At 39.3% G+C, this 13,812-nt stretch overlaps 1 protein-coding gene across 2 annotated transcripts in view; it reads left to right on the top strand.

Annotated features, from left to right (window-relative positions):
• Positions 1-13,812, top strand: part of LOC132908054 (titin) — a 47,332-nt gene that overhangs the window by 21,657 nt on the left and 11,863 nt on the right. For both annotated transcript variants that reach the window (XM_060961618.1, XM_060961617.1), the window contains exons 2-5: positions 3,504-3,772; positions 4,506-4,895; positions 12,741-13,180; positions 13,593-13,795. In XM_060961618.1, coding sequence (XP_060817601.1) covers positions 3,558-3,772; positions 4,506-4,895; positions 12,741-13,180; positions 13,593-13,795 — 1,248 coding nt within the window. In that variant the 5' untranslated portion in view covers positions 3,504-3,557. The remainder of the gene's footprint in view (positions 1-3,503; positions 3,773-4,505; positions 4,896-12,740; positions 13,181-13,592; positions 13,796-13,812) is intronic.

Here is a 13,812-nt window from a genome sequence, read left to right as displayed (position 1 = left end):
TTTCATAAAGTTATACATTTGTAATTGTTTTTACAAAACATTCTCATTATCTCGCAGGAACGTAAAATTATCATCGATCGATCGATTTCCTCGATGATTTTGACCGCTAAAACGTTAAACGATTTCAGTACTGGAGTTTCGGTATTCTAATTTCCTTCGATATCTTCTAGGAAGAGATTTCGTCAAGAACGGAATTTCAGCGTGCAAATACTCGAAACGTAAATCTGTTTTGGAGCATTTCACGCGCGCCTGGCTATTCAGCTGTTATAAGGACACCTTCGATGTCTATGAACGCGGAAACCGAATCCTCGAAGAAGTAGGTGCAGGGTACAAAAGTAGCTCGGGCTATGCGATACGATGCAGACGTGTGCATAAACGCCATCTGTTCCGCTCTCACGTTACCTGAATTCCGTCTAGCTAAGCGTCGTCGCATCGTCATTTTTAATCTAAGTACATAGCTATGGTATTTTGCAGTTCGTTTAATGTCGGTATTTAACGAACAATGGAATAGAATACGAGCCGGCATTCCTATTATCGATTTCCGCCCAACCTACTGCGAAATCGCGTCATAAACCGTGACCGTCTGACTTTCAATTATCGCTTCTTCCTCTGCGATTTTCATCTTTTGTTCCCTCAAGTTGCGTCGTCTCTGAGGAAACGACCAGATACCATTTGTTATGTCGCAGTCGTTGCATATTGCAAACAGTGTAGAGTCCACGATAAGATATAGTTATTTGAATAATCGAACTATCAATATCTTAAAACTCAATCTTAAACTTTTCATAGAATAATCAAATTTTGTAATATATTACGAAACACCATTTGACGTAATAAGGAAAGAATGGAAAAATATCTACCTTAGATGCAATAAGAAGAAATAAAAAAAGAAAAGAAAGATGAGAAGATAATTCGAATAATCCTATGATAAAGTTGTTTCGAATCAGGAAGAAGGTATTTATAATTTATTTATCTTGAGAAAAGAATTTTTACGACGAATTTACATCAGTCGAAACACCGTAGGGTAGTAGACAAAGTAAGCAGATTAGGATCTTTCAATCTATGGAAACGCAAACACATTGGTACTTCACGACAAAGGAAAATGGACTTACACCGCTTTTAGAATAAACGGCCCATAGGTATATGAACTAATAGAATGAACAGCGAAATAACTTGCAGAAATAAACTAGTACACGCATGCTACTGAATAGCGATAGTCACAACTGAGATCATTAACATTAGTTGAACAAACTTGTCTTCCGATGAATAGGAGTTACATGCTCGTAGAAAAGGAACGGTAGCTGAGCTGCCTATTACAGGACATATTTCATCGTTTATCACGTCACTAATAACGAGATAAATAGTCCTTTTACAAATGTAAATCGTTCAGAATTCCTAGTAATAAAATTTGGCAATTTACGAATTACTTAGCTTACCTCAAATATTTTTTTGACTCGAATAACTCTTATCCAACAAATATCATTCTGTACAAACGTTTGATCCACGCTGAAGCGAAAGAGAAAAAGAGATAGAAACGATAATTTACAAACTCGTTTCGTTAACGTCGTTAAAAGTCCTAGAGGAAGATCGACAGCGTCCTGGTATAACATCGGTTTAAATCGCGATTCGTTGATTTAATCGGAAATGATCGGTGCAGGACGGAAGTCAAACAAAAGGTTACGTTCCAGCGAATCCAAACGAACGTACTTCAGCTGCATAAATCGTAGATATCGGTCGAACAAGGTGCTCTTCGTGTCGTAAATCTTCAACCGTGATCAAATAACGTAGCAATTTTCCGTTACGTGTGAATTAATTGCTACCCTGTTAATTCTATCTTCGGTGCGTTAAGACTTCTACACGGCTCGCGAAGCCGGATATTTAACAAACGAATTAAATTTGTTAATGCTTAATATGTGTAACGCTCGACTAGTACACAGTTCTAAAGTTCTAGCGTTTCGTAGAGTTCTTAAAGTTCGAATATCTCAAAGTACAAAAGTTCTTATTTAATTCCAAGTGCAAAGCCTGTGCCGTTTAGTTTATAGTTCGAGAATTGTTGCTATGTGAAACGTTTGTAGAAATGGGAAAGTTCGAAAGCCCAAAAAGTTTAAGCAGTTTCGTGTTTAACTTGGGTACTCTCAAGTCCGACAATTTGCTACTTCGTGCGTTCGTTATGTCTTTGGTATCATGTCCAATCCTTAATCCCAAGGATAACATTATGACACCTTGCTATGTCCTGTTCTAAACATGCTGTGAAGTTTCAATCAAAACAGCGATTAACATTAAGCGAATGTTCCTTTCGTTGTCATTACCGTGAATTCTCTGTGAAATGCTGTTGTAATGATCGTCGTAAAATAGTTAATAATTAAGCGAGATATTAACGCGACAAGAGATAGCGCGAGAGAACAGTCGCTACGATCCATTTGGCGAATAACGCGGTTGCTTTGAGCCAGCCGTGAAAGTAGTTGTAATTAGTAAGGTGATAACCGTTTTGATTAGCGGAATCCTCCGGTAATTGTCTGCAGCGTCGGAGACGCGTGACGAAGGGCCGAGTTCCTTGACAAAGCGCAACGAAATTGCTCCGGGGAAATTTATTTAGCTTCCGAGCCTGTTCCAGGCTAAAAGCAACGGAACCGCTCAAGATTCATAAATGTTCGCACGCGTTTAAAAACATTATGCAATTTAACTTTAGAAGTTGGTGTATTCCGTTAAGTTTGAAATGGACTACCCATTAGATAGAGTGACACTCAGACTAATAACATTACGATACGCTCTAATTTACCTTCGCTTGGCGAACACAGGGAGACTAGGTGACTTCCTGGTATAATCTTCTCGCAGAGAGTCATCTATGGTTATATTAACTGCACACAGCCACTTGAATTAATTGAATTCAACGTCAGCTCTCGCTAATAACGTTTCTAACTTCATCGACCTTTCTCCGACGACGACACAGTGAGTACTCTTCTCGGTGAACCACGAAGACATATTCCAGGCACCGCGATTCCAAAACCAGCTAGGCGTATTCTGCTGGATCTGTTGTATACCTCTTCGACATCCACCGAATCGTGTGTACGATGAAACTGTGTTATCATCTTGACCGGTGCAGCAGTAAATAGAAAATATCGTTGCCGTTTGTTTTGTCAGGTCGCTATAACGTGTACGCTTGATAAGAAACCTGTCGTGGCTGAAACGTCGTCTATGCATATTCATTTTCAGACTAGTTTGAAATTTTACTAATAGAATCGCGACGCTCGTGTCTCGTTACGACACTAGCGAAACTCTAAAAGGTATCGTATAACGTACATAATATGTTCTTAAAAGTTTTGCGTGAAACCGTTCGAGTACGTTTACGAGCCTGTGTATGAATAAAGAAGTTGTTGCATCCAAGAGATCATGTATCCGAGAGATGACGAGTTAACTCGTCTCGCGTTACGTTAAAGACTTAATCGTGTCTCGCGCGTTTCGTCCTGCAACCTTGTCTAACGTGATCCATTCTAACGTGCTTGCAGAGAGATGTCACCAAGTCAACGACCGAATTCATCGACAACGAGCAGGTGACTAGTATGGTAGCGCGGGATGTCGTTGATGACACCAGGTTCGACAGATTCACCACCTCGACTCCCAAATCTCCAGCTGGTACTCCACAGAAAGGATCGCCGGAACGACCTGGTTATCCACGAGGAATCCCTGGACTGCGAGAAGACGATCGACCAAAACCGATTCCAGCAGCTGGGAAGCCGAGCCGACCTCCGCAACGAGAACAGAGTCCCGGGGAAAGGTTGGTATACAGATTTAGAAGTTAGCTAGAAAATAGGTTATTCGAGCGTGTGGAAATTGCTGCGTCTTTTGAGGACGCTGGGGCAGCATCGACTCGAGGCAGTCGATAGGCATAGAAAACGACGTTGGCTTGGCAAATATTGAAATTTCAAACTGATTTTAATTAAAGTCGAGCAGCGTAGAAGCTTCGAGTATTCTATAAATTGCCAGCTCGAGTGTATACTTGGCTGTTTTATAGGGAGGAGGTCGGGGGAACTTGGTGCAAAACGACGAATTTCTTATAGATACTTCCCAAAATCGATATTATACATATCGCTTGTTAGATTGCGTATAAACGAAGAAACGTATTTCTTTGAGCGTCATCGTTGGACTACGAACGTTTACGCAAATTCAGATTTTTATTCGTACCAGTGAGGAAATAGAAGCTAAAGATACGAACTTTTTCATCGTTTAAATATTAAATTTAATACTTCACTTTCGTATATTTTTCTATATTGTATGCATTTTATACATTTTTCACATCTAAATTTTTCTTCCGTTCAACTTCTATTATGTATTGCTTGTTTGATTCGAATTTTCTTTAAAGTCCATACGGAATATAACAATTTTGTAATCTCGCGGCCAACTCTTCTTTTCCAATCAAATTTGTCAAGAAAGAGACGAATGAAAGTTTGAAAATTCCTCGCAAAATAGCAAAATGAAACTTATTAAACGTTCCAAATATTTGGTTCCAGATATACTGGGCCTAGGCCACAGACTCCAAGAAAAGTTCGTGACTATGTATCCCCGACAAGAAAACCAGTGCCCGCGGCAGGGAAACCAAGTCGCCCCGAGGAAAGACCTGGCAAGGTACCGCGTGCCGATGAAACGGTGCCAGGCGCCAGCAAACCGACGCAACCCGATGAGCAACCAAAGGGACCCGGGAAACCCGATGAAAGGCCAGCCGCTGGAAAACCGAGCCGACCGGAGGATAAACCGGAGAGATTTGATGACAAGCCGAAGAGAGGAGATCAGACGCCTGACTCCCTCGAGGAGGACGATGTTCAGCCCGGAAAACTACCCAACTACATACTGTCCAAGATCCCTCTGAAGGAGCAATGCATCTGCGAACTCTGCACCTGCGGGTGAGGATTTTTAATTCCAAAATTTCTACATTTCGATTTCAATCTTTTAATCTGTAAATTTCAAGATTTGAAATTTCCAAGTTGAGGTATGGTGGCATGTTTCAAGCGTTGAATTCTATTAAACGAAAATAAAAGATGCTACAGTGTTCGTTTGGTCTCCTGGAGAAAGACAACCGCGAATAACGATCGTTTTTCCTACGAACCTTTTGATTATTTTAGCCTTTTAATAATTTTATATTTCGAATTTTGCATTTCATATGTCGGACGAAGATATTGAAATGCTTTGAAGAAAAAGTAGCAAAAATAGCAAAATTAGCAAAATGATATTGAAGTCTCGATATCAAAGCACGACAGCGCTGAAACATCGGTATACAAAGAACTCACGAATAAATTTATTTCATCCGAGGAACGTTCGTTTCGGTTGAACATTGCGACGTGACCTAGTTTCGGGGCAAGTTAACGACATTGGAATACAAAACGTGACGAGGTTGAAGATGCAAATTAACGCGAACATTTGCAACGATTTGAATCTTTCCCGTTGCTATTCGTCCGAGCGAGTTGCTTTTTTAGCTTTTTCAGCTTCTATAAATGAAGGCCGGACACCGATAAAAACTCTAATTAACGTCGCGTCGTTGCACGTCGCAATTTAGCTTAGCCGTTTCGTTCAATTAACTATAAATTTTTAACTCAAAATCTCATCACATCCGCGTCACGCGAAGAAAGTTAAGACGGAAGAACATCCGATCTATTAGCATCATCTGCCATTTTTCCCAAATATATGCAATTGAAATCTACTTCGTGGAAGGTGGAATTGTTATTCGCGCGAATCGTTCACCGAATTATTAGCCGTTTGCTCTATCGATTACGGTCGTTCTCGATTCTTTGCTCCGCGAAATCCATTGCCTTACATCGAGCTCTTATCATCGTGACCATGATCATCGTCGACATTTTTCGAGACATCCGAACGTATTGTATAACGTCTCGCTCATCCCGCAATGGATCCACACGACGTTTTAAAAACGATTGTAAGAGTCGTTTCGTTCCTTCAATTCGAGCTTGCGTCCAAATTACACGATTCATACGAGTACGAGCTTAAATTTGAGTAACACGACTGATCAAAATAACGTTTAACAAGCCCGAATTGGTCAAGAGTCATTCCGAATTGCTTGTAATTTTGCTTGACCAATATGAACAAATCTTAAACGCTTGTCACGACGATATTCCAACGGTATACGACAAAATTCGAATGCAACGTCAACGGTATCCTTGCTGCGGACGTTTTTTCGAATTCGATGACGATACTCGGACGTGTTCCAGTACGGTATAACCTGGAGGACCTTGATCGTATTATGAAACAGCTCGTATGCGTATGAAGGGAACAGGCGCGTGTAAGCGCCGCTTAAAAGTGGGACAGCAGACAAGCCCTTCTATGGGAGCTTGTTTCTAGCCAATCGCGATCGGCTGTTCTCTTTTCTTCCTTATTCGAAAAACGTGCCGCGTCCTCCCATAACAAGGTGATCGCGATACAAATTTAAGGTGATCAGCTTGGGACAACCGGCGCGATTCATCGCGATCCTCCAAGGGTATCCATTGTTCAGCCAAAAATCAAGGATATCGATGCGCATAATCGATAAATTACGTTTTACCATACATAGAATACGTGGAAGGTGATTGAAAACCGGATGACAATGAAGTCGAAAGCGGTTTCTCGCGATCGAGTCGAACTTTAATCGAGTCAAGGACGATCAGAAATCACGCGGCAGAAAGACGGTATCAGTTGGGTCAAGTCAGTTGTCTTCGTTTAGAATTATTCTCATAATAAATCAGTCAAAAAGCGAAAAATAGAGATAAAAAAAATGTATTTCTAAGTCATTTATCAACTGAATATTACGACCTTTCGGTGTTGAACGCGTTTACGGAGATATAAATGGTAAAATAAATGGTAACAGATAAATATGGAATATATTAGAGATATTCACTTGTACGTTGTAAAATGTAGAGTAAATGGTAAACGATGTTTTGGAGTAGATCAATTTATTTAATTTATCACGTTATAATTGAACGTTTTTCGAGCACAGCTTAAGCGTATTGCACGCGAGCAGCTCGCGCTATTTTTGCAATCCTGTCACTTCGCCGCTATGTTCTCTCGCACAATTAAATTAACGTTGTTTGTAAAATTTCATGCAACGTTAACAAGTTCGCTAACGAATCAAACGAAATTTTCTAACGAATATTTACGAATAACAAAGCATCTATTATCTCATTTGACGTAAATTCGACGTAAAAGAATAAGAAAGAGTATAAGTCTATGATCCACAACTGTATGATATACAACAGTAAACAGATATATTTTCCAGTCCAATCTTTAAATTATTATCTCGTTTATTTTACAAATATAAAAAGATCAAAGTCGTTTAAGAACCGTTACATCCATCAAATGAAACATCGTTAATATCCAAAGATTAGACTCAAAACTCGCAACATGATCTACTCGATCCATCGCTTTATTTAATCCTTTGCACTTCAAATTTTATTTCAATTTCGTTACCAGCAGCTCCCAACGCTTTTAAGTGCTTTATCTGAAATTTACTTTAACCAAAAAATAAGACAATTTAAATAAATAAAGGAAGAAACAAATTCACTTAAATACCAGTTTTATTCGCACTAAAAGGTGGGACTTGAAAGAACGTCGAGTGGGACACGACAAAGGAGCTCCTCAGATAAAAACTGATGTCGAGTCACACTCGATGTAGCAGTGCAGAGGGTTAATTCTTATTTCACGAGCCCTTTTTCCACCAACGTCGTTAGTTCTCGATCCATTTGTATTCCTGAGAAACAATTTGCTTATTGCATGGCCAAAGTTTGATGACGCGGCACGCTTTAATATTTGTTCTCCGCGAACGTAAACAAGATCGGTCTGGGAGTGCGGTAAATTGCACCCGATAAATGTAATCTTGGTTCTCGCTAGATCGAAACGCTTGACCCGGATCGAACCGAATGCAACCGCGAGATCGGGGAAAATTGGTTGAGCGCTTATGATCGAGAGAGTAGCTTCGATTGCTAACCAGTGATAGTCTTCCGCAACGATGATTTCTTGTACCTGATATTGCCTATGGAATATCGTGAATACCAACAGTATCTATTACACGTTCGATCCATAATAATTAAGCCTTCAGTCGCGACATTGAAATCGCATTCTGACGGAAAAAGATTATCGTGTTAACTTCAATGGGCCATGATATCATCGTGTTTTTTTGTACTGTATTAAGAGTTTCCTGGTGATACACCTACGCAAGATACGAATTTCGGCCGTGGTTGCCCAGAGAAAAATATGAAAATTGCTCTGCACAGTTAATAATGCAGATTGGCTTTTTCAAACGCTTCACTGCTATTTTCCCATTAGAATACTTATTTTTCAGGTATTTTATATCGGTTGATGTTTCATGTTCGGCGCGATGGAAATGATCGATGATCGTTATCGCTGTTATTATACGTACGTTTTGATATTAAAAAAGAAAATGAAATACTCAACGATATAGATCAAAGGCTAATTAATAATACAACGTAGTAAGAAATGTTACAATTTTCATTCGCTGTTCGATGGTTTGAGATATTCCAGTCCTCGAATATTCATATTCGAATAATTTTCTTAAAGTTCTCTAGGTGCGTAGAATATCGTTAAACATATGAAAACGATTTATTATTGTTATTAATAGAAACAAGAGTATAGACTGTTCCAATACAAAGTGATTGCGCGTCGAATCGATAAAATTAGCAAACGCGAACCGCGATTATCGACGATCCATTTTAATCGATATTCAATTTTATGCGGGCTGCGTGGCGATTAGCGTGTGTGCACGCGCTCGAACCGATTAAAACAGAAAGCCGCGATGATTATTCGGTGCTCATTATTCTCCGAGGTGTTGTCAGGATTAATTGGAAGCTGGTTATATCGAATCGAATCCTGGCAAAAGAAATCCCGTTTGCACGATTCTTTTATCTCATTGAATAAAGAATTACGCGACAATTGGATCTCTTTCTCTCTCTCTCTTTCTTTTCAAATCCAGCATCCTGTTACGATTAGTCAATTTACTTGAATTATATTGTAGTAGTCCGAGATCAAATAATTTAATTTGGAAGGAAGTGGATACGTATGAATGCTAAACGTTAATACCACGATTCTAAATGTATTTTTATTCGTACTTCATTATAATAAAAATAATCGTTACATAATAATAATAAAAACCTGGTATATGTAGCGAATCGAAAATAACAGTTACTTTGACAATTTTTTAGGGAACCAGTATCGATAAATACGAAACTATATATAATACAAATATAAAACAAATATAAAGCTGAGTAGTTGGAAGGACTTGAATTTCACTTGAAACTTGAAATTCATATTTCGAGCGAGCGAAATACGTAACAGGTTCACACTGGACTAGTGGTTTCAAATTGCTCGCAGTTAACTAATTCGACCGGAATGCAAAAGCGAATAAAATATTTCATCGAGTTTCCATACTCGGTTTTATTACTTACGCCGTTTGATTTCAAGTCGTTCGAGTTCGAGCAACGAGACTGATCTAAACGAAACTTTAAAGGCACGATACAACCTCGATTAAACCAACGTTTTGCATCGAAATTTGGCGCGCGCACGCGCGCCTGCTGTGTATTCTTTCCATCTTTTTTCTGTTTTTCCTCCGCTTTTTTTATCTTTTGCAAAGCCGATGCATTCGAACGCATCGGATACGTGCGGTGAATCGCGAGCAGCATGCTTGCGAAATCTCTCTTTGACAGGTTTCCAATTTCCAAATGGCCTGCCGCGAAACTGAATAGATAAAGTCTTTGCACCGGGCGTGTACTTACTTTAACACGCTAATAAAATGTTTTCAGTTCTAATTAACCTTAGTGTGTCCAATATCGAGTACGCTTTTCTGTGTTTCTTTTAGAAGTTTTTGTATTTTGTAGCCAAAGCGTGGAAAAACCGCTCCGAATTCTCATTTTATGTTATTTTTACGTGACGTGTATCATTCTGTATGATTAGTATCTTCCACGCCGAAATTTCTGCTAAAATTATCAATATCGAAGCTTCGAACTTACCTCTAATCTTCAGTTCTAATTAACCTTAGTGTGTCCAATCTTGAGTACGCTTTACTGTGTTTCTTTTAAAAGTTTCTGTATTTTGTAGCCAAAGCGTGGAAAAACCGCTCCGAATCCTCATTTTATGTTATTTTTACGTGACGTGTATCATTCTGTATGATTAGTATCTTCCACGCCGAAATTTCTGCTAAAATTATCAATATCGAAGCTTCGAACTTACCTCTAGTTTTCAGTTCTAATTAACCTTTGTATGTCCAATCTTGAGTACGCTTTTCTGCGTTTCTTTTAAAAGTTTCTGTATTTTATAGCCAAAGCGTGGAAAAACCGCTCCGAACCCTCATTTTATGTTATTTTTACATGACGTGTATCATTTTGTATATATAATTAGTATCTTTCACGCCGAAATTTCTGCTAAAATTATCAATATCGAAGCTTCGAACTTACCTCTAATTTTCAGTTCTAATTAACCTTAGTGTGTCCAATCTTTTTCTGTGTTTCTTTTAAAAGTTTTTGTATTTTGTAGCCAAAGCGTGGAAAAACCGCTCCGAATTCTCATTTTATGTTATTTTTACGTGACATGTATCATTTTGTATGATTAGTATCTTCCACGCCGAAATGTCTGCTAAAATTATCAATATCGAAGCTTCGAACTTATTTCTAAGCTTGTCGAATGACAGCTGCATTTTTGTTGCCCGTGTAAAAGTTGAAGATAGTACGGTGTTGTATGAAAATAGAAAATATCTGGAACAGAAGCATTTCGTACGATTAATCATTAGCATTTTCGGAACGATCGCGCATCAAGGTGCATTTATGATGTTCAATGTTATACATTTTTAATCGTTGATTGTGTTACGCACCGCGTCAGTCTGTCATCGATATTAAATGCACGCCAGGGGGTTGGAAAGAGGAACGTGCGTTGGCATTTTGACAAGCTACGCCCGCCTTAATTGACATGGAGATTGCTGTATCGTTGCGCGAACGTCGAACGATGTCGATATTTCCTTCGCTCGTTAATTACCAAATACGGTGTTCTGAAACAATAAATATTATCGAATCATGTTCGGTTAGTTACATGAACTGATGAAATTGGTCGAAAATCATGCGAGATTTCGCTAATGCGAAACGTAATTTTCATTTGTTCCCCTTAAATGTATCGATTAATTACATTTACACATTCAATATCGTATGCCGTATGTTCATTTCGATGCACGACGTCTCGTTCCGATCTATTATTGTAATTGCGAACTGCAATTTCGAAAAGTATTTACGCCGAGTAGACAAAAAATACATTGGTTACAGAAAATCAAAACGTACACTACATATTCGTATTATTCTTAAAATTTCTAGTTCTGCGAATATTGGAATATTCGAAAAATTCGATTCTAAAAGGATCGAAATCCCACGTGTAAGCGGAATAAAATTGTTTTAACGCGTTACACCGCAATCCGTATTTTACAATCGTCATTTCGATATTATTATTATACGTTAACGTTTATAACGTACAGAGTAGTAGAAATTTTACGTACGGTATAAAAGTGTCACCGATGTAACGATTTAAACGGCGTCATAGACTCATCTAATACGAATGACCTCCACGACACTTAACGCATTGAGAAACTCGTCTGAGGACGTTGAACCAAACCAGCCGCGTCTTACGGCAATCCGTTATTAACACAACAGAATGTAATTATTCGGATGGTGGTGTGAGACTTGGACTGGTAAACGCGCGTGTCGCAAACGGGACAGGATACAAAAGGTTCCATCAAGGTTGACATTTCCATAATGTTCGATTGGTCGCATGGAACGATCGTACGTACGAGGGACAAAGCACGGTTCGATAATGGCACGAGGATTTATAGATTTTTTTACCGACCAACGGTGATGAACGAGTAATCTGATGGATAGGAACGTGGATCCGATTCGAAGCGTATTTCAATTACTTAGCCCGATGAACTATGTACACGGAATCTAACGAAGCGGTCGTGAACAAGGAACATGCAACTCGTGCTGGTACGACAATGATCACGTGCGTGACTACGGTGACGTTCACGACTGCAATACCAGCCAGTTTATCAATGGGCCAACGCTGCTAATCTAGCACGGCCGACGTGCATGAATATTCGCGAGCCACGTTGAAATCAGGCTCGATGTCCAATTAGGATTCCCTACTGACGACAGATTAGTCGTTACACTCGGCAAGGATTTCAGTTTCACGGAACAATTAATTATTTTTCTCTTTGTTCGTTAAAATTACGGGACATTCTATAAATATTTTCATTAAAAATTTTCCACATGGATGTTTGCAAATCCTGCGCAACAGCCCTAAGTCACGTAGCAGCAATAAATCCGTAAGTCAACAGATGTAACGATCAGTTAAGATAATTCAATGCAAAGATACTCTAATTTTTCAAACGGAATTTTTCAAAATTCACCGATTATAATTTGTCGTTAGGTAATATCGAATTATATCGAACGGACTTGGGCTATTTAGCCGTATTGAAATACATAATTCGACACACGTCGATTTCAAATTCATATTTTATTATAGTAGCTATATATGTTATTCGTTGCAAAGTCAAAACACAGCCACCTGATTTGGTTGAGGCAATTAAAAAATATCGAGTTACTGGTTTATCAATGAGCCAACGATCGTATCGCGATGTTTTCACCATATTCTATCGAGCTACGACGTGCAACGAACTCTTCTAACTTTTCTATATCATCGTCGATGTTGGAATTTTTCAGACGACATCGCTGTCCGCACAATCTGCCACAAGATCACCTTGAGATTCCTCGAGACGGGCCCGTCCACGCGGTGACTTCCTATCGCGAGGAATTCGATGAGAAACACGTCGACAAGCAGACCGTGTACCACCACGAAGACCATCTTCGGATGGAAGGAGAATTCATCGGAGAGAGGCGAACGGACTATGTGGTGACGAGGGGCGAGAGAGCACCGGTAAGGAAACCGCAGGATAACCTGAAACCGGAGGGTGAGTTCATCGGTAGACCCAGGGAGGAAGCTCCGACGAAAGGAGAGAAAGCTCCAGTGAAAAAGCCGCAGGATAACTTGAAGCCAGAAGGCGAATTCATTGGAAGACCGAAGGAAGAAGCCCCGAAATATGGAGATCGAACGCCTGTCAGGCGACCTCAGGATAATCTCAGACCGGAAGGAGACTTCGACAGTGAGCTTCGTTTCTGATAAATTTTTTGACTCGTGCGAGATCGAAATTTTTGACGACTATAAAAAAAATTTTTGCTTTATCAATTATGAATAATCGCTGTACATTTTTCCTGATTTTATAGAGAAAGATATAGCGCGAACTGAGATTTAGAACATCGACTGTTCCTTTTTAATAGAAACTTGCAATTTCTCTCGACATTGTGTGAACATTGAAGATCACTTTTTCAAGACAAATCTGAAATTTCGAGGAACGTAATATTAAAGATACCACAAATATGTTCATCTGATCAGATGATCATCGTGAAATTTTAAAATCTAAAATTCGTGTGATTTTGATTTGTCTTTCTTATTGTAGTTAGATCTCTTTACTATACTTAATTCGTATTGTCGTAACATTTAACTTGTATGTGCAGGTACAACCACAACGGAGCTGGTGTTCACCGGTACACCCGGTGAACGTCCCAGTCCAGTACGTCGCAACACCTACACAAAGGTCGAGGGTGAATTCATCGACTCGACAACTACGAGATCCGAATACGTCGATCATCGAACGGTTCAACGTGCCGAGATCATTAAACGTACGGATAACCTCACAGTGGGAGAGGGTGAATTCACAGTAAGTAATTTTGGAAA

The sequence above is a fragment of the Bombus pascuorum genome, chromosome 6, assembly GCF_905332965.1.
Source record: "Bombus pascuorum chromosome 6, iyBomPasc1.1, whole genome shotgun sequence".
Lineage (NCBI taxonomy): Eukaryota > Metazoa > Arthropoda > Insecta > Hymenoptera > Apidae > Bombus > Bombus pascuorum.
This window is presented reverse-complemented; position numbering and strand designations above follow the sequence as displayed.